Source organism: Mus musculus, chromosome 4 (genome assembly GCF_000001635.26).
Source record: "Mus musculus strain C57BL/6J chromosome 4, GRCm38.p6 C57BL/6J".
Classification (NCBI taxonomy): domain Eukaryota; kingdom Metazoa; phylum Chordata; class Mammalia; order Rodentia; family Muridae; genus Mus; species Mus musculus.
This window is the reverse complement of record NC_000070.6, coordinates 44,880,915-44,903,298: the sequence shown is the minus strand read 5'-3', so window position 1 is coordinate 44,903,298 and position 22,384 is coordinate 44,880,915. Positions and strand designations below refer to the sequence as shown.

The 22,384-nt window shown below is 38.3% G+C and overlaps 1 protein-coding gene across 9 annotated transcripts in view; it reads right to left on the bottom strand.

Annotated features, from left to right (window-relative positions):
• Zcchc7 (zinc finger, CCHC domain containing 7) overlaps positions 1-22,384 on the bottom strand; it is a 175,658-nt gene that overhangs the window by 28,917 nt on the left and 124,357 nt on the right. For all 9 annotated transcript variants that reach the window (XR_003954964.1, XR_003954961.1, XR_003954962.1 and 6 more), the window contains 3 exons: positions 9,729-9,766; positions 8,258-8,383; positions 7,310-7,480 (listed from right to left, as the gene is read on the bottom strand). Coding sequence is in view for 4 of the 9 variants with exons in the window: in NM_138590.4 (NP_613056.2) it covers positions 7,310-7,480; positions 8,258-8,383; positions 9,729-9,766 (335 nt within the window). In the remaining 5 variants the exon portion in view is untranslated. The remainder of the gene's footprint in view (positions 1-7,309; positions 7,481-8,257; positions 8,384-9,728; positions 9,767-22,384) is intronic.

Here is a 22,384-nt window from a genome sequence, read left to right as displayed (position 1 = left end):
TTAAACTTTTTTTACATTACATGCATTGTGCGCTGTTTATAGCTGGTGCCTGATGCCTTCTGTAGCTGCAGTTATAGACGTTTTTGAGCCACCATGTGGGTGCTGGGAATTGAATTTGGGTCTTGTGCCATGCAGTAACTCTCTTACCCACTGCCCCATCTCTCCATTGCCTCCATTTCTTTTAAAACAACCTTTTACATTGATTTTGTGTGTGTGCATCTCTAAGTGTTCATGCATGTGGAGGTCAAAGGACAACTTGCTGGAATTGGTTTTCCCTGCTATCATGTAGATTCTGGGGACTAAACTCAAGTAATAAGGCTTAGTGGCAAACACCCTTACTTGTTAAGCCATCATACTAGCCTAGAGGCTTCCTTTCTTATATACTAACCTTCCTATCCCTGAACAATAACAAAACTTTAGGTTGACAGTATTCTTTAATCCTGTCAGGAGCACTTTGATAATGCCCAATGAACAGTGAGTTTCTGAGTGCTGACACTGACAGACACTTATTTTATATTTACATATATAAAAATATAAGCAGCATCTCAAATGACCAACACCTAATGATGTAAGTTATTTCCCTTGGTAACTACATTAAGCTACTTCTAATCATGATCATGTTTTATCATTCAGTTTTAGTTATGTAAGTAACATGGAATTAATTCTTCTTTGGAATTACCTTTTCTTTTTCTCTCAAGATGCTCATAGTATCCAGGGTATATTAGATAAACTTTGGGTATAGAGTTGTGCTATTTGATGCTGTCACAATTGTAATTTAAAAGCTCATCTTAAAAAGAATCATGATATGAATTGGGGAGGTGCTCGGTGAGTCTGGATCCCCAGTACTCATGTGAAGAGCAGGGTGTGGTGGCCTTACACTCCTTCAAAGGCCAGTGTTGGGAAGTGGAGGCAAGTGGCTGCTTGCCAGCTGGCCAGTCTATCCAGACCAGGGAGCTCTAGCTTCAGTCAGAGACTCTGTCTCAAAAAATAAGGGGAAAGTGTTTGAAGAAGACACTTGACATCAATCTCTGGGGCCTACATATGTACGCATGTGTGCATGCACACAGACACATACCATTATTACAAGTACTGAACATTCATTTTAAATATAAAAAATCCAGGCAACCAAAAAAATAAGTTAAATATAGTTGTAACACTGGAGAACTACTGCAAATATTTAATAAAATATTTTTCTATACATAAACAATAAATGACTGAAAAGCAATTTGGTAAAAAAAACTGGTACAATTCCAATAAAAATGTGTAAATCTAAATATGAAGAAATGCATATACTGTAATCTTCAAAATTCTTGAAACATAAAGCAAAGAAGCACAGAATAAGTAGTAAGAAATATATTGTATTTTTGGGTTAGAACACTCACTATATTGAGTAATATCTGAAATAATAAGAAAATAAGGACCACAGTTAAAAATGGGAAGGAATCTAGACACATCACCAGGAACGACACAAGAATAAAAATGAGCACACGAAAGGATATTCAGCAGGGTTAGTCCCTGGCCAGACACAAATTAGAACCACAAAAACAGTGATACTATGCAGTTATTAGAATGGCTAAAAACCATCCAACAGTACTGAAACGTGGCTATTGACTATACTATTCACAAAGAATTTATAACATATAATACTTGTAAGTAATAGAATAGGGCATATTATGCCTTGAATATATAAATAAAACATAAATACAAGTCACTATAAAAAAGGAAATAAAGAACAACATATACAAATGCATCTATGAGTTCTGACCTAACTACAGTAACATCACCACATAGACTGGGTAAGTGGCTTACCACTGAGCCATGTCAGCAATCCTAACTGGGGTATTTTCCTAGGAAATATGTTCTCATTAAGCTGACCAGGCTGATCTTGAACTTGGTGATCCTTCTGCTTCAGCCTCCTGAGTAGCTGGGATTACAGGCTATGGTATCAAGTCTGGCTTAAACTGAAGTCTTTCAGAAATAATTATCCTTTTCTCTCTTTTTTAAAAAACTGAATTATGATAAAAAGTAGAGGGAAACTAATTACATTTCTCAGCCTGTCTCTATTCTTAGTGTGCAGAGGAAAATCAAGGCTAATAACCTGGTATGTAATCTTTTATCCTATTTAATAGGATAAAGTAATATATATAAATGAGCACATATACATATTACACAGAACTGAGTCCACTTTTTTTTGGTTTTTTTTTTTTTCCGAGGCAGGGTTTCTCTGTATAGCCCTGGCTGTCCTGGAACTCACTTTGTAGACCAGGCTGGCCTCGAACTCAGAGATCCACCTGCCTCTGCCTCCCGAGTGCTGGGATTAAAGGCGTGCACCACCACGCCCAGCTCTGAGTCCACTTTTTAACTCAAAACAAAGTTATTCTGCAGACAAGGTTGGACCACTGCATGTTTAAGTGAATGAATTAGTATCTAACTGTATGGTTTGAAGGAGATTTGCAAAATCTGGTTCAGAAGCTATCTAGAATCAATGAAGTTTAGGAGAGTTGACCTTGGTTTGCAGTATTTAATTATGTTTGTAGCCTCATAGGCATTAATGTGGATCTGACTTCCTTAATTTCATAGATCAATTGTATCAGAATTTGTCCTTATTAGAGATCTAAGAATGAAATCCAAGTCTATGTAGACATGTACAGCTGAATTGTAAAAGCAGGTGAGATGTTCAATGAGTCTGACAGTCACTTCTGGCACCAGTTTACTTTGTCAGTCTCACATAGGCCTGGATTAAGGGTAAGTCCATTTCTAAGGACCACATAATTCTCAATGACACCACAGACTCAGAGGAGGACAATCTCCCTTCTGGAGAAAGAGCTGTTTCTATCCTCTACTAGCATATTCTTAGTTTCAACAAAGAAATCTTTCCATTAAGCTGCTAGGCTCACTACTAGGGCCAAGTGCTGGACAGTGAGGCATGTGCTCTAAGACAGCTTGAGAGGGTGGGGGAATTCAGATTAGAGATGTTGAGAAAGGAAACTGTTTTACACAATTTCAAAACAAGGCTGGATTCTCCTTCAAAGTTTAAATGTGTTAAGGTACATAGCTTCAATTTAAAATGTAGACTATGTATATGCAATCCCAAACAGTTCAGATATTTATTTATTAGTTAAGTGGCTTGTGAACAGTTTTAATGAATGATTAATTCTTAGCTTGGGATTTATTCTCTTAAATGAACACATAAATGAGTTTCACTGAAATGACTGTGAGGACAGAAGCAGGGCTGGGCAGACGGCTTAGTTGGTAAACGTGCTAGCCGCACCAACCTGAGGACCCAAGTTCAATGCCTAGGCCTATCTAAAAAGTTAGATGCAATGGCATGTATCTTCAGTCTGATCACTGCTGTGCTAAGTCATTTTTGTCAACTTGACATATGCTCATCTGGAAAGAGGGGATCTCAACTGAGAAAATGTCCCCAAGTCAGTTTTGGTCAGTTTTTCTTGCAGCAACATAGAATCAAAGTAGGGCAATTTCTGTGGTCGACTCAGTGAGGAGACAAGAGATTCCTAAAGCTCAAGGATCGGTCAGCCTGGAATATGCACGGCGGCAGCATGAGAGACTTCCCTCAATAGGGTGCAAGGAGCAAAGCCACTCCTCAGAATCGTCCTCTGACCTCCACTCAAATATCACGGCATGTGTGCCCACACCTCTGATCCCTAAATTAGTTAGGACTAACAAAAAGACAGTGCAGAGGTCAACTTACTTTTCTATTAGTATCCCGAGCCTCGCAGCTAGAGAAGCACTCAAAAGTCCATTCAATGATTACCTTTAAGTAAATCAATCTATCCCAGTCATGTCTCTTAGCTCCAATATTATGCTTAAAAAAACAAATATGAGGAGTTACAGAGACAAAATTTGGAGCTGTGACGAAAGGATGGACCATCTAGTGATTGCCATATCCAGGGATCCATCCCATAATCAGCTTCCAAACGCTGACACCATTGCATACACTAGCAAGATTTTGCTGAAAGGACCCTGATATCGCCTCTTGTGAGACGATGCCGGGGCCTAGCAAACACAGAAGTGGATGCTCACAGTCAGCTATTGGATGGATCACAGGGTCCCCAATGGAGGAGCTAGAGAAAGTACCCAAGGAGCTAAAGGGATCTGCAACCCTATAGGTGGAACAACATTATGAACTAACCAGTACCCCGGAGCTCTTGACTCTAGCTGCATATGTATCAAAAGATGGCCTAGTCGGCCATCACTGGAAGGAGAGGCCCATTGGACTTGTAAACTTTATATGCCCCAGTACAGGGGAATGCCAGGGCCAAAAAGTGGGAGTGGGTAGGTAGGGGAGTGGGAGGGAGGGTATGGGAGACTTCTGGGATAGCATTGGAAATGTAAATGAGGAAAATACCTAATAAAAAATTAAAAAAAAAAGAAAAAAACAAATATGTCTTCTTTATTCTCCAAACTGGTGTGATGATCATCTCAAGGACCACACATTTATTTAAATCAATCAATCAATCAATCAATCAATCAATCAATCAATCAGAAATTCTGGAACATTTTGGATAATTTAAATTATTTTATTACTTTAATTACTGTACATGTGTGAGTGTGCCCATACCACCACAAGTATGTGTGTGTGTGTGTGTGTTTAAGTCATTAGACAACTTTCAAGAATTGGTTCTCTCCTACCATATGGGAACAGGGAACTGAACTCAGGGTGCCAAGCTTGGTGGTAAATACTTTTACTCATGGACCCATCGCACCAGCTCAGAGGTGATTTTATTTTCAAAATAAGCCCCTTCCTTCTTTATCATTGTATATTTAAACTGTTTTGTAGCAACAACAATGTTGACTAAAATAAAACAAGAAACCAAAGTTTAGAGAGGGGGCTGGAGAGACATCTCAGTGGTTAAGAGCACTGACGGCTCTTCTAGAGGTTCTGAGTTCAAATCCCAGAAACCACATGGTGACTCACAACCATCTGTAATGGAATCCGATGCCTTCTTCTTGTGTGTCTGAAGACAGCTACATTGTACTCATATACATAAATAAGTAACTCTTTGAAAAAAAGGAGGAAAATCAGAAAAAGAGGGCAAGGAAAGTGGAGGGTGTAGGGATGTATGTGCTATTGTACCCAGGGTGGGCAAAAGGAGACATTTGGGGAGATGCAATAAAGATGAGGAAGTAAGTTCTTGTGGGTAACTAAGTGGAAAAGTAACAGAGGATACAGAGAAAGGTTTATTTGGTCTTTCAAGGAAATCATCTAAATAAAGTAAGCTGCAGGGATCCCTATGGTCAAGAAGTTAGAGCACACACAGCCCAGATGCAGACTGTATGAGCCCGAGTTATGACTCTGAAACAAAGTCATACAAACTTGGGTTGATGTAAGCTGAAACATGTTTAGAAAGGCTTGGTGGCCTAATCCCAGCATTTAGGAGGCAGAAGGTTATGCTGGTATATACCCCCAGCTGCATATCTTGCCACACAGAAATACAACCACTACCACTACCACCACCACCAACATGAATAACAACCACCAAAGCCAAACCAAACCAAACCAAACCAAACCAAACCAAACCAAACCCCAAACAAGAATGACTGATGACACTAGCTGCCTACTGAGAAAAGAGAAAAGGGCAAAGTGGGAACTGTTCATAATAGTCCAGAGTTAATATTCACAGACTGTGCAGGATAGTAACAAGTACGATGACAGTGGTTAAGACTCTATACTGTGAATGGTTCTTTCACATCACTGCTAAAACAGTTCAGCTTCTGATAAAACATCATAGCCTTTCAAGACTGGAACTGACAGAGCAAGGAGAAAACAAAACACAACACAACAGTTCAGAACAGCTAAACTTTTTCAAATATGATTTTGTGTCTCTGAGCCTACATAGTAAGACCCTATTTAAAAGCAAAGGAAGAAAGCTATTAAAACCAGATACAGAATATCTATAATGTGCATAAGTTATCTCAGCATTCAAAGAGCAGGAGGATTGGGAGTTCAAGGCCAGCCTGAAATACCTAAGAGGACTCTTCCTCTAAGAGTTTTTGGGAAGAGGACAGAGTCATTGGCAGTTTCAGGATGGGAAATCTTTTCTTACTCTTCACACAGTCTCATCATTTGGAGGGCCATAACCACTGGTGCAGGCTGACTTAGGTCTTATACTCTATCTGTCCTTCACATTATAAAACAGGGATTTCAGTCAAATGGTTTTTACATTGTTGGTAACTATTGAGGTATTTCAAATATAGCAAGAGTCTGAACACAACTCATCAGTTTTTATTATGAACTTTCTTTGCACGTACGTATCTGGTTCTGGCAAAGCAGACGTTCAAGGATGGCCATGGGAAGAGAAACTTTGGTGATCTATTTAAATCTTAAAAAATATTTATTCAGTGTGAATATGAGTGCATGCTGTGGTATGGAGATCAGAAGACAACCTATGAGAGTCTGTTCTCCTTTTCTGCCATGTAAGTTCTGGGGATCCAACCTATGAATCAGGTTTGGTGTGCAAGTGATTTTATCCACTGACCCATCTTGCTGGCTCCCATTTGATTTTTAAACTTATAAAATGTTAAAATTCTCAAATTCGACAAGGTTCTAGAACCTTCCATAAAAGGAGTAAATTGACTGTAGGAAGCTCCACATTCCTTATCAAAGCCATTAGCCTTCCTGGGCTTTGACACTGTGGTTAGAACTGATAACCCTTCAACCCCACACAGAGTTACAACAGGAGGGGCAGGTCCAATGCACCGTTCTGATTTTGTTTTAAGTAACTGAAGTGTTTTCTAAATTTCTTGTACTTTCTTAATATTAACAAATACATACTTTTTGAGACAGAGTTTAATTGGTTTCAAAACTTGAAATCCCTTTGGATTAGGACTCCGAGGTGCTGGAATTAGAGGCCACACTACAATGCCTAAGTTACTTTTGAAATCTATAACAAGACCTAACTAAGAAAGCAGGCATATTTAAAGTACCGGGAAGCATGTACTTATTGTCACAGACTATTTTACCACTAGTAAAATCACCAACAAGAATTTCAGATCAGTTTTCATATGCACATCTGTACAAAACATCAAGTGTACATTCTTCTAAAGCCAGCTGTGGTAGTGCACACCTTGTATCCCAGCATGCAGGAGGTAGAGACATTTGTATCTCTGAGTTTGAGGCCAGCCTGTTTCACAGAACAAGGACAGCCAGAGCTACACAGAGAAATCCTATTTCAAGAAAACAACAAACAAACCTACCAACAGACATTCTTTCAAGTAGGATGGCTGATGGTTATGAACTGCTACACTGTCCAAAGTCTTGACAAATTAGTTCATTAAAAATACTTACGTCAGCATGGTGGCCTATCATATCACATCGGTCACATCGTTTTCTCCAGGACAATCTTTCAAAACATCTGTGGTTGGAAGACATGGGCAAAGAGCAGTCTAAGCAGTAACGGGCTGGACAGCCATACTGGAGATGTCCTCTCTCTGAGCAGAGGCAGCAGGCCCGGACTTTCTATATGGCAGACAAACACAAACTCTCTTTAGCAAAAACATATCGGTCTCAAATGGTAGAACATTGGTTTTTCTTTCCTATATCAAGTTATTTCTAACTTGAAACTCAGGGAAGGTCCAACCTTGAGCAGAATTATAAAATCAGCCAAATGTCCGAACTCAGAGATCGAACGCAGCTATCAGTATGTTGTTGCCACAAAGTCTGGACATATGCCTTAGCTTATCTTATATTTCTACTTATTCAGTCATAAAGTAGAAATATCTAGGATAATAGGATGAGTGTGTCTGGATATCAAGCCACAGGAGGAACAGACAGAGAAGCAGTTGTATGCCTACCACGAGCTGCTTTAGGAGGCATTAGGTAATGAAAGGACTGTGTGTCCAGAGCCACTACATACCATAACGCAGAACTCAAATAAATATGCTTGCTTTGCCATTACTACACACATATAGACAAAAAGAAGTACAAATCTCTAATAGTGAGAATTATTGCACAATGAAATGTGCTGTCTACAGAGGACAAAGTTTTAAAAGGAAATCCTTTCACTCAGTCTTCTCATCTTGTGGACAAGAAAATCTAGGCACAGAGTATGACGTATCTGCCACCACTAAGCTCATAATGGGAAAGCTGAAATGGAGCCCAGGGTTGCAGACACTACACCCATGCCATGCTCATGAGCTCCCTGTAATCCAACATGCTGAGTTCAGCCAGAGCTGAGTCTAGGAGCCAGGGCTCGAGGCCTTTAACACAGGAAGAAGCATCATGCATCTCACGTACTTGTGGTAAGGGGCAGTTTTTTGACAAATGGCCACGTTTATCACAATTTCTACAGGTGACATTTTTGTTGACTGAATAGTATCGGTTGTTCCACCTTCCAGATGATCTGTTATTATCTATCTTGGCCTAAGAGTAGAAGGAAAAAAATTAAGAATTAAAATTATTTCAGTTTAAGGAAACCTACCTATTCTTCCTCTTAAAACTACTGAGTGAGAAACATTAAATTTTAAGTCAGCTTTAATACTTTGGTACAACAAAAGAAGGAACAGACACCTCTGTTCAACCTAACACCCAGAAGCAGACTCCAGCCCCGAGAGGTGAGCGCAGGGATAGCGCTATTTCTTTGGCTCTTGCCCACGTGACTGCCCCCACTTGCCAGATTCGATTAGGGATCAGGTCTAGCAGGAATATGGCTATGCTACATTCAGCTGCTGCTAACTTCTACATCTAAACATACACCATTTAGTTCTGAATGAGAGGCTTGCTTAAAGTTTTAGTTAGGGAATGGTATTTTTATGATTTTGTGCTTTAAAACATTACAAAACTATATAACTACCAAATATAACCTTTTTTTGAAAAGCACAGGGCTACCTCTATTGCCTATAAAACTAATGACAACTTCTAAGAATATGAGACAATATTCTTCCACTATCAGCCACATAGTGACCCAATTCTAGTTGTCTCTTATTCTAGTCAAATTCTACTATATATGAAAGAACATGAGCAAAGTACATCATATGAAATACCTAAAGAGGAATACGAAATCCCAACCATGCGCTTATCTTGTTTGGCAGAATTCCGTCTTTAAAGTCAGGCATGGTGGTTCATGCCTATAATCCCAACACTTGGGAGGTAGGGGCAGGAGGATCTCGAGTTCAAGGACAGCCTAGGCTATGTAGGAGACCCTGTCTCAAAAAGAGAAAAATACATACATAAATAAATAAAATAAATTCCATTTTTGAAAAAGCTTCATTTTTTTTTTACCTGTTATTCTCCTGAATTGGTTGTCAACTATCTCCAATCTAGTAATATCTTAAAACTTGACTATCAAGTTGAAAACAACCTTTTAATTTTTTTTATTTTTAAGTATTTGTTACAATAAGGCTAATAATTGACACAAGCACCTGCCATGTTCTAAATATAGACTGACCATTTCCTTACACTGAAGAAACAGTTATTTCCGGTGTTGATCTTAGTAGTACTAGACCATAGGGGCTAACAGGAATCATTAAGGCAGAGAAGAAATATAAACAGAAGGGTGATTTATAGCTACTTATCATCTGACAAAAATCAAAGTTGAGTTACATTTCTGAAAAGTTAAATTACATACATACTAAAACCAAACTTTCTCTTCTAAGTTATGGGACTACATCTTTTTAAAAAAGTTTATACCCCCCCCCAAATTATGGAAAATAACAAATGGAAATATGTAGATCAAAGGACAATATTAGCTTAAAAAAATTGATCTTACCTCGATGTCTTTGTCACTGATGAACCAATTTACATCATCTAGAAAATAAAACAAATTTACTTTTAGTGCCTTAAGTCACACACAGACAATGGGACTTCAAATGTGTTAGTATTCAAACTGGTATAAATGAGAAGTTTAAGAGAAGGTATAAATGAAAAGGGTTAAACATCTAAAATTCTCATGTAAGTGAAAAATACTATTTTTCAGACTTTTTATTTATTTAAAATTGTGTGTCTATGCATATGAGTATATGTGCCTATGGATGCCAGAAGAGGGTGTCAGATCTCCCTGAACCTGGACTCTCTCCATGTGGGTCCCGGGAAATGAACTTTGAACCTCTGCAAGGGCAGCAAGTGTTCATAACTGATGAGCCTTCTTTCTAGCCCTAAAATTCTTTATTATTTTTTTGTGGTAGTAGGCTTTAAGTATGCCAAACAAAGCACTAATACCACTGGTTTTGTGTGTGTCTGTATGTGCAGCTGCACATGTGAGAGGATATCTATGAGGGCAGGGAGTATATCAGTATCCTACTCGCCAGCACTCTACCTTATTCCTTTGTGACAGCCTCTCTCACTGGCAGTGAACTTTGCCTCTGCTTAGCACAAAGCTAAGGTTACAGGTACATGTGTGCCCATGCCTACTTTATACATGGGTGCTGGGGATCCCAACTCAGGTCCTAGCTGGTGCAACAACTGCTCTCACCCACCTGAGCCATCTATGCAACACTTTGCTTAAAAGCACTCATATCAGTTGTGTGACTCTCAACAAATAATTATTCACCCTGTGCCTCATATTTTTTGCCTGTAAAATAGGGATAATAGTATTTATAGTATTTGCCCTGCCTACCTAAAATCTTTTGTAAGAATCAAATGAGATTTGTGAAAAATGGCTTTGTATACCAAGCTCAAATACAAATACAGAAAAAATAAGCAAAGGGCTCAACAGCAGATGTAGAAATAAATTTATGTCAATTTCCTACCTGACCAAGCAGAACTTTACTTAGAGAGGAGATGTTTCAATGATCCCAACCCTTTTTATTTTTCTAGACCCTAGACACTGGGACATTCCAAAATATTTTATAAACAAGCCTCAGAATCTTGTCTTTTGATTCTCTGAACCTGGCTATTGTGTGAAGTTGGTGTATAAACTGTGACCACTATCTATCTAAACTCTTCAACAAGTTGCTCATTAATGAGTCCTCCCAGCAGTGTCAACTGACTGCATCTTGTCTTCACTTATTCTGTCCAGTGGTGGAAAGTCACACAATCTCATTTCCACCTAAGTTGGTAGAAGAGAAATTCTTTATCTCAATATCAGCATTAACAATGTCTACTGGTTTTTCTAGATGACTTCCACTACAGCATCAAAAACCTTTGAAAGAATTATCTATTTATTTCTTTGGCCTGTTTGTTGACATCTATGTGCACGAGGTCAGAGGACAGTTTGAGGGAGGTGGTTCTCTCCGACCACCATCTGCATTCCAGGGTTCACACAAGAGTCATCAAGCCTGCAGGCAAGCACCTTTACCAGCTCTTATTCCATCTTGCTTGCCTCCACTGAAACATTCTGACAACAACAGACCTTGAAAACTGGTCTACTTTGTATGTTAGGAACTTTGTATTACATTAACAACATCAAAAATAGTGACATAGGAGCAAAACAAGAGGCCTAACTTGTTTTCCTTCTGGGTGGGGTGATGCATGCAGAGGCAGAGGAGGCAGGACTGCTGCTGGCCTAAAGGCAGCTTGGCCAATATAGTGAGCATACAGCCTACACAAGTGAGCTCAGGCTAGCCACAGATGCAAAGCCTTTCCTCAAAATAAAAACAAACCCCAAACCCCCAAATATCCATAAACCTGTAAGTATGAATCTAAAAATACAACTGTAAAACGGGAGGACTAACAGCATTTTTCTGTGTCAGCTATTTCCTTTTCTTTGCATTGCTCTTTACAAACCTGCAAATACCTCCTATTCCTTTAGTCCCTCTCCGGACCAGAAGGAAGGGACCTATGACTAATGCAGACGCTAAGGAGGTGTCAACAAAGGACTAAAAGCCGAGTTATGATTTCCTCCTCCGTCTAACCTTACTACTTCCACCTATCTCAAAAACACAAATCAAGCTTGACTCGCTTCTCTGAAAAGAATTTTGAAGAGACATGAAGTAATCTACATTTTTTCAGGCCTACCAGGGTTAAGTGTCTAGAAACATATTTTAAAATAAAATACCTGTACTAAAAAAAATTATGAGGCTGCTTTACAAAAAGGTCAATTCATAGGGAAGCAGAGGCGCTGTGCTGCTGCTGATTTTCTTTGTGGAGTCTGGAGGCTGCACACATGTACTGAAGAGTGAGGATATATTAAATAGCAGCAGCCTCATTTCTTCATCCCACCATATTATTCTTTCATTCAAAATATGCAGGTAAGTGACATATGGGCTGTCATTTTCAGAGCTACCTTATGTATCCCAGTGACATTCATCACTAAAATTTAATGACACCTTGTAATCACTTTAATTGCAAAACTCATTTAATTTTTTCTTCTTTTTGGGGGCTGTGTGTCTGCACACATGCTTGTGCAGAGGCCCGAGGTAGACATCTTTTGTCTTCTTCAGTATCTCTCTACATTACTTTTTGAGACTGTGTTTCTCATTGAACTGGGGGCTCACCATTTGGCTAGATTAGTTTCACCATGGAAACTGAGGGATCTGTCTCATCTGTCTTCACCTCCCCACTGCAGATGCAGGCTGCATCCAGATTTTTGCATGGGTGCTAGGGACTGAACTCAGGTCCTTATGCAAACACTTTGTATAGCAAGCACTTTGCTGACTAAACCATTCCCTCAACTCCTCACGCTGATTTATTTTTATTCTTAAAAAATTAAATGCAGGCTGGGCATAGTGGGGCATGCAATTAATCCCAACACTTGGAAAGCAGAAACAGACAGATCTTTGTGCGTTTCAGTGCAGCCAAGGCTACACTGTGAGCCTGTCTCAACCAACCCAACCCAACCCAACCCAACAACAACAAAAAATGAAACATGGGGTACACACACCCTTGACTTTCATTTTTTTCAAGAATGTTTTGGCTATTCTAGCACCTTTGATTGTGGGTATATATTTTAGAATAAACATGTTAATTTCAGTAAAAAGTCTGCTGGGATTTTGATTGATATTGTATTGAATCCATATAGCAGGCTATTGTAATACCAAGTCTCCATATACACTGATACATCTCTCAATCTACTTTAGCTTAAGTTTTCATGGTAATGCTTTTCCAGTTTTTGATTATGTTTATAAAATATAAGTGACTTTTTATATACTCATATTACACTGTGTAACTTGTTGTGGTCTCTTAGTTTGTGTTGCATGCTTCTGCCAATTTTCAATATACATGTTCATACCACCTGTAAGTAAAGATAGTTTTACTTCCTCCTTTCTTAACATTTTTATTTGTTTGTACACACATGTATGAGGAGGTCAGAGGGCAACTTGTGAAAGTTGGTTCTTTCTTTCCATCATGTGGGTCCCAGGGATCTAAACTCGGGTTCTGTGGTAGGCGTGGCAGCAAGTGCCTTACCTCTGGAATGTCTTGTTTGTTCTGGCTCTCCCTGGCAAGTCCCATGCTCTCCTTTCTTTCTCTTATGTCACTGATACTCAGGCCTCCTACAGACGGATGTTAAATGTAGTCGGGAACAGCAGATCTCTGTTCAGTTCCCAGTCTTAGGAAATAAACTGTTTTCTTTTACAACTGCATACACTGTTTCCCCCTTGCCCTCCCTCTTCTCTTACATAGACTGTTTTTAGGAAAATTTTATAGCTAAATAAATTTCTTTCTATTTCCAGTTTGCTGAAAACAGATAGTGAATTTTATCAAATGGCATTTTTTGCAACAAGTTGAGAAGTCCATGATTTTTCCTATTTCTTCCTGAACAGCCACAGTAATTTGGTTTCAAATGTCAGGCTGAGCCTTTATTTTGGAACTAACTGGGTTAATATGTAGTATCTTTAAAGAACAAGAACTTCTTACTTTACATAAGTCAGAAGTTTGTAACTGCATTCATGAAGAATCGTAGGTTGGATATGAGATGACCCCTGGAGGCCATGTTTTGAACACTTAGAAGCTGGCTGGTGGCACTGTACTGGGAGGCTGTGACTTTAGGAGGAAGGGGCAGAAGTGGGTCACTGTGGGCAGGCTTTTGGAAGTTATGGATATCTCAGTCCAGGCTTGTTCTCCCTCTCTGTTTCCTGTCTAATGTCACATGAAGAGCCACCAGGGACAGAACTTCTGGGCCATCACTGAATTGTAATGGACTGATAAATCCCAAAACCATGAGGCAAAATAAGTATTTCTTTTTCTAAGTTGTTTCTATTAGGTACTTCGTGATGCAAAAGTAACTAACACAGGGATGTTGATTTAGAGTTTCCTCATAATATCTTTGTGTGGTTTTGATAGTGGTATAAGACTGGACTCATAAGAACTGGGAAAAATTGTGTCCTTCCTTAATAGATAGAATTCACCAGATGTGGTTTTGGTTTTGTGGGTCAGGAATTTTACTTGTAGAATAGTCTTTAAAAAGTAATTCTAAGCCGGGCGTGGTGGCGCATGCCTTTAATCCTAGTACTTGGGAGGCAGAGGCAGGCGGATTTCTGAGTTCGAGGCCAGCCTGGTCTATAGAGTGAGTTCCAGGACAGCCAAGGCTATACAGAGAAACCCTGTCTCGAAAAACCAAAAAAAAAAAGTTATTCTATTTCTTGAGTAGATATGATCCTTCTATATTTCCTTTTTTAAAAATTGGGCCAATTTTAGTAATTTGTGACTTATTTAATAATTTTCTCTTATTCTTTTTCTTTATCTAATTTGTACTTCAGTTCATTTAGCAAAAAAATTTCATCTACATATTATTTAGCAGTCTCATTTGTTTCTTTTAATTATAACTTTTATTAAATTTGTTCCTTGACAATTTCATACCTGTACGTAGTACAGGTTACTGTCATCCCACTCTCATCTCCTGCCCTTTTTTGACAAGGCTCCCATGATGAGGCCATTTCCCTTATTCTTATCTTTTTGTTTTGTTTGTGACTGAGTTTAATCAGGACTATCTGTGTGTGACCAGGAACCACTGGAGCCTAGTAGCCTAGATTCACCAGACCACCAGGTGATTCTAGATCTTGTCAAAAGTTGACAACTGAGATTAATAAACACAGCTGGCTTCTAACTTGTGATTCTTCCGTCTCAGCCTCCCATTGATGAGATCACAGGCATGTACCTCGATAATGGGTAACTAAGTTTTTTAAGAAGGCAGAAAGCCCAATAGGCAGTGGTGGCATACGTCTTTAAATCCCAGTACTTGGGAGGCAGAGACAGGCTGATCTCTGTGAGTTCAACCTGGTTTACAGAGTGAGTTCCAGGACAGCTAGGGTTGTTTTGAGACAGAGAAACCTTGCTTCAAACAAACAAACAAACAAACAAACAAGCAGAGAGAGAGAGAGAGAGAGAGAGAGAGAGCACACGCCTGGGCGAAAGAGAGCCCAATATTATTTGGGAAAATAAGCTATTTAGCAAAAAGTACTGATTTCTACAAACAAGTGACTAATGTATGACAACAACACCCAATCCTTATTTGTAAAGTAGCTTGAACAACTAAGTTTGTAAACCTCTTCATAACTATGAATTCATATACTATATAGAGTAAGCCTCTGTGTGTGTGTGTGGGGGGGGGGGGAAGCTAATGATTAGCCTAAACCTGTAATTCCCAAAGAAGCAAAATCTGAGTCTTTTCACAATATTTATTTTTTATTTGCATTATAAAGCCAACTTTGACTGCTCTGAAACAGCACTCTTCCACCACTGAGAGAGAACACAGTTAAATTGTCAAGGAAACTAAAAGAACCCAGGTAAAGGTTAAGTGCATGCCCATTAGCCTATTACAGGGCATAAGGTAAGACTTTCTCCATTAGAAAAGTAACAGCTAAAGAGTTGTCACCTACTCTCCCTGACTGAAACTCTCAAGACTCCCCGCCATTTCATTCACTGGGTTCTTAGACTAGCCTTGAAAGTTCTCTCTTACTGCCACCTCTTACTTCTTCAAATCAGGGAGGATCAATTACAACTCTGTAACATTTTGGACTTGAACTGTGGCATTTCTCTTTGTAGCTTCCTAACACCAAAGTATGACTACCTAGTTATCGGGGGTACTGATATCTCCTTAACTTAACTAAAGGAGCTGGTGAGATGACACAGTGGTGCAGAGTATTTGCTATTCTTCTGGAGTATGATTCTCAGCACCCACACCAGGTAGTTCACTACTGCCTGTGACTCTAGCACCAAGGGATCTGATAGCTTCCTTCTGGACTCCTGTGGCATCTCCACTCAAATGTGCACATACCCACACGTACACTTAACTAAGGTAAAAATAAAAATTCAAAAACCAACCAGTAAGTAAACTAAGTAACATTTCTATTCCCATTGATATCCCTTTTGTAAAGTCTTTTCTCCCTCATTACCTGCATCTTTTAGGCTACTATGCATTTAAAGGCCTAAATTAAGGGTGCTACTAAGAAATAATTTATTCCTTTCTATATCAAAGCTGTCTGTGGATGGAGACTACATGTTTTATCTATGTGTCCACTGATCACATTATCTTGTATAATTAAAATTAGAAAAATAAATCACATTAAATCATAAGTACTATTGTATGAATAAGCACTATTTTGAGTTGAGACATGTAGCTAATATATAATTTATTTGCTTGCTGATATACAGTAAATGTTTAGCAAGATAATTTTTTAAAAGATTTATTTATTTATTATATGTAAGTACATTGTAGCTTCTTCAGACATTCCAGAAGAGGGAATCAGATCTCGTTACGGATGGTTGTGAGCCACCATGTGGTTGCTGGGATTTGAACTCTGGACCTTCAGAAGAGCAGTCGGGTGCTCTTACCCACTGAGCCATCTCACCAGCCCCAGCAAGATAATTTTTTATGGCTAAGAAAGAATAGAATTTTTAGAGAAAAACTTTAAAGAACTCAAAAGAACTTGAAAAACCAATCACCATTATTGAATAATAACACTGAGATAGACCCAAGAGCTACATAAATTGTAAGATAACTGTGCCTGTGCTTACATGTAGATTAGAGGTCACAAAGACAAAGCTGTCACGTGTTCGTCACAGCCTTCCCTGAGCTAACGCTACCACACCAGATTCCCTCTGGGAGCTTCTCACTTCTAATAAGCAACAGAAAAAGCCACAAGTGAACTTAGGATTCCCAACCTCGGCAGCAGCATCTGTTACTTCAACGGAAACTTTTGAGAAACACACAATGCCACACTAAACCCCTGAGGACACAGCCATTTTATTCACTTGCATTCTTCTCAAACCGTGCACTTGTGTGCACATTCTATCTCTCCTTTTTCCTCATATTTATGATTTTTCATTTTAACACCAGGCAGAAATTAATCAATTTAATCATTATAATTTTGTGCTATATAACTGGCAACTGCTTAAGAAAAACAAATTTTAACATAAGAATTTATAAGAAAGAAAATGTTCATCTTATTTTAATCATATTATCTTATTTAATCATATAAATTTACCAGAAACAGCTTATACTTAAAATTATGTAAAAGATAAATGAGGATTTGACTTTTCTTTTTTTAGAGATAGAGGAAGAAGAAGAAAGAGGAAATAAGTGCAGGTGCTTAGCTTGGGGTTACAAAGAGCTCTTCACAGTTTATATATAAAAATGTATATTTTATGTTTACATTGTATATTTTATACGTAAAATATAAAAGTCTATTGTTAGAGGGAATGGACATAAAGACAGTTATCAAATATCCTCCAGTCCCTAAGCCCTAATATTTCATCAGTGAGTTAACACGTTAAGAGATTCTTATTTAGAAACTGAAGCTGGGAATGGTCACTCAGGCCTGTAATCTTAGCCCTTGGGAGGTAGATGCAAGAAAATCAGGAGTTCAAGGTCACCCTCAACTACATAAAGTATAAAAGCAGCAGGAGTTGTTTAAGATCCTGTCTAAGCAAACAAACAAACAAACCCCTAAGAACAAGCAACAAAATTAATTCCAAGCGACAGAAGTAGGCTGAACAAAACCATCAAAGGTCAACAGTACAGTGGGGTCAGGAAGTCTTTTTCTTCTTGTAAGATGTTAGCAAAATACTCCTACTAGTAAAAGGTATCAATAGATAAATACCTGATTTCCACTTCCACATCCCCCCACCTCCCTGCCCAGAGTATCTGTAAAAACTTAAGCACAAATAACAATATTAATTCAGAGGCTCCTTTTAGAAGGCTTCAGAGGTGGCAGGTAGAGGCTGTAGAAAACAGGTCAGCCCTGTGCTGGTGTGGGCACTAGCAATTTCAATTTGAAAACTAGTTTTTCTGGCCTAGTCGGCCATCACTGCAAAGAGAGGCCCATTGGACTTGCAAACTTTATATGCCCCAGTACAGGGGAACACCAGGGCCAAAAAGAGGGAGTGGGTGGGTAGGGGAGTGGGGTGGGTGGGTATGGGGGACTTTTGGTATAGCATTGGAAATGTAAGTGAGCTAAATACCTAATAAAAAATGGAAAAAAAATAACAACAACAACAACAAAACTAGTCTTTCATTTGTTCAAAAAAAAAAAAAAAAACTAGTCTTTCATTTGTTCTATTTCTTTGAACACTTCCTTGTCTCCTTTCCACTTCTTTTTTCTCCAGTGTTTGATTCTGTACTTACTCTCTTCTTGGTAGAACAAGTCACCGAATCTCTCTCTAGATGTTAGATCAAATATATACCTACATTGACATCTATGATTTTTCTTTTTTCTTTTTGTGACAGAACCCAGGGTCTTAAGCATGTTGATATAAGCCATTATAAGCATAACATATCCAAAGCAAAACTCATCTTTATAACTTTACCTTAAAAGGGCTCAAATACCTTCACCTTGTAGCTATTAATAGCTCAAATGTAGCTTTCATTTCAACCCAATAATCACTCACGATCCAAACAGCTCGGGTCGTACGTTCCACAGTCTATCTCTTTCCTCATCTCTGTAGCACAGTTAACTTTTCTGTTTTGTTATAGTCTTCAGAACTTACTTATGCCCTAAGACTGAAGGCTGTTGTGTTGGTACACCTTCAACTTCATTTACATACAGGATAGATTTTCTCTAAACTATTTTATATTTCATTGTGAATTTTTATCATGAGTTTTGTAAAAAATCCTAGTACTAAAATAATATATAAAAACAACAGCAATGAAATTGATATTAGACTGACTGTTCAACTAAAGAATGATCTCAAATCTTACCACTGATTTATTCACTCAACAAATATTTAGCTAATTATTTCCACATAGCAGACAGCATTTTAGGGGCTCAGAATATTTCAGTCAACAAGATAGACACTGATTCTTTAATAGGATTTAAATTTTAGTGTGTGTGTGTGAGAGAGAGAAAACCAATACATAACAAAAAGTAACCATAAATGATGCTTGTTGTGGGGTCATAAGCACTTTGGATAAAACAGTAGAGCATGCAGCAGAAGCTGAGCGTGTTGGGTATGGCTTACACTTTTATGTAGAATGATGACAGAATCAAGTCATGCATTTCTGGATAAGAGCATTCCAAGCAATAGCAAGTGCTATGGCAAAGTGCTTATGAGACAGCAGTGTGCAGTGTGGCTAGAACAGTGAATGGAGGGTTGCAGGGTGAAGTCCATTAGGTATAGGCACACCTTTATAAGGTTTAGGGCATTATACAGACTTGGGCCTTCATTGTTAGTCAAAGGTTGTCACTGGAGTACAGTGAGCAAAGATATGATTTGACTTGTAAAGAATTACTCTACTGATAATAAAATATGGCAGCAAGTATGTGAGTAGGGGACAAGTCAAGAAAGTAGTTTAATTAACAAATAATAGGGCCTCTGATCACGCTAGATGAATGAGAAGTACAGTAATACACTTTGAATACACTCAAGGTAAAGCTAATAAAGTCTATGGGAGAATTAGAGATAAACACGAAAGAATTGAGTCAAGGGTGATCCTTAGTGTTTGACCTAAGAGAAGGGGGTTACTGTAACAAAACCTGCAAATACCATGTCAAGGGAGTTAGGTTTAGTTTTGGACAGGCTAGGCTTACAATAGTATTAAAATATTGAAATGAAGAAGCTGCTACTGAATCTGTCAATTCCAATTTAGGAGACAGAGAATTGGAACTAGAAATTCCCCAATAGAGACATGGGGATAACACTCAGCTTCATTCTGGGTGAAGACCACTAAGGGAATGAATACAGGTCAAGCAGAAGAGTAAGGATGTAAATCACTGAGGTGCGGGCAAACCTGAGCAGAAGGACCCATGTACTTTGGCTGACTTGAAGCAATGTATCCAAACTCAGATAAAGCCTGAATGCCGACTTTAGACTTATTAACAAAGCCACTGGTGATCTCAACAGAGGTTGGATAGAGTGTGAAAACAACCTGACTGAACTGAAAAGAGAAATGAAGGAAAGAATTCATGAACAATAAGGACAGGCAGCTGTCTGAGACGTGTTACCAATTCTAAATACTGGTACCCTATCAAGCTTAAAAGTTGCATCTTCTACTATGGCAGCAAGTGACCTAGTCTGTGGGGAGACTTCAGGTACTACTTTAACAGCCAGCTCCATAACTGACTCACAAGGCAATTTAACCCCAGGAAAAATACATGATTAAATTGTCCTTAAATTCCAAAAACATAAGCCAGACAGAGGTGGCATATGCCTTTAATTATAGTACTTGGGAGGCAGAGGCAGGTCAATTTCTGCGAGTTTGAGGCCAGACTGGTCTACAGTACAAGTTCCAGGAGAGCCGGGTACACAGAGACAAAGACAAAAATTCCAAACACAAGTATCCATTATTGCACCTACAATAATTATTACTTATATAGACTGAGACTGTCAGAAAGTAAGCAAAAGGCATGAGACTAAAATTATATAAAGCCGTGTTCAAAGGAGAACTTACATTTTTTTATATAAATGTACAACACTTCAAAGAAAATATTCACTAGACCTAAAGAACACGTCCTTTCAAATTCCCACCCAGAGACCTTCGTCCACATAGAAAGTTAAGGTTGAAATGGGACCCAGTACATGAAAACATAAGTTGCTGACATTTACTTCTACAAGATCTCCGTTTATCATACAGCACATTCAAGTACTAATGTGAACTCCACTCTACTTTTAATACAGAATTGTATTTGACATAGCTATGAATGGTATGTGAGGAGCAATGCCAGTCTTCCACTGAGGTACTGTAAGAATAATGCCTCACATCTACAGTTGTGGTTCCTCAGGGTGAGGCACCACGTAAGACTGCATGAGGCAGAGACAAGTTCCACTTGCTCTCTTATATCTTAGCACTTGTCTAGTGTCCACTATATAGCATTTGAAAAGTTTTGAAGAACTAAGTGATTCTTAAAAAGTCATTTTATTAAAATGTTTGCTTTTACATATTTTATTAATTTTGTATATGTATGGGCACACACATGTGGGTACAGGTCAAAGGACAACGTGCACAAGTTAACTCTTCCCATCTATGTGGTCCTGGGACATGTCAGCAGGTGCCTTTACCGGTTAAGCCATGCAGCGGGCCCTATACTGATCATTAGTATCTTTCAGGGTATTGGCCACTCTTGTACTTACATGAGCAGCAACTGACAACTATCAGTTTGTAACTTGCTAAAATATCTAGGTAAATATAATTTTGATTCTGAATAGCATTGAAAAAGAGCAATGGAGCTCTTTATGCATCACATGGGCTAGTTAGATAAATCTATTACCTACCAGTCTGTTCCTTACAGTGCTATAACAGCAGGAAGACCAAGATATCAAAAGAAAGACAAAGCACAAAAAGAGAAAAGAAAATGTCAGAAAACAGATTAAGAAACTATCTCTAAATATCTCCAAATAAAAGAGTGGCGAAACAGATGGTGCGGACTAAGAGCTAGCTTCTTCACAACACATTTCGTGACTACATGCGAAACATTTTCATTCTTGAGATTTCAATTTCCTATTTGTGAGCATGAAATCCAGCCATCACATAATCTCTAAAATAAATCCCCATCAGTGTTAAAAGTATCTGCTTCTTCAAAGTCCCCAGACAAAAGCCAGTCACTCCAGATGCAGAAACTTTTCTCTATTAATTTTAGTATCCTTCAAAATCTCTTTAAGTTCCAATTCATACTACAGAGGGTACATGTAAGAAAAATTTGATAACAGAACCTTCAAATTACAAAGGAAAAAATTAATTATATTTTAATTTTATACATAGAAATACATGTGAAATATTTGTCACATATTCAGTTCATTCCTCCTGAGAATACATACTAACTTCTACTTCAGAGAAGACAATGTCTATTTATAATCCATGTGCAGTATGCACTATTGAGGCCTACTAGGCAGGGTTTTAAGGCTGTTTTTTTTCAACAAGGCGCACAAGTCCTGAGGTTAAATACACATGAATTAAGGATGTTTAATCCAACTTAAGATACCATCTTTTCATATTTAAAGCAGTTTCCTTTAAACAGGAAAAATACAAAATACATGAGCTATCTCTGAAAATAAAGCTTCTACAGGCTAATTAATATAAACTTTAAAGAAAATAATTTAGACTCATATGGTATT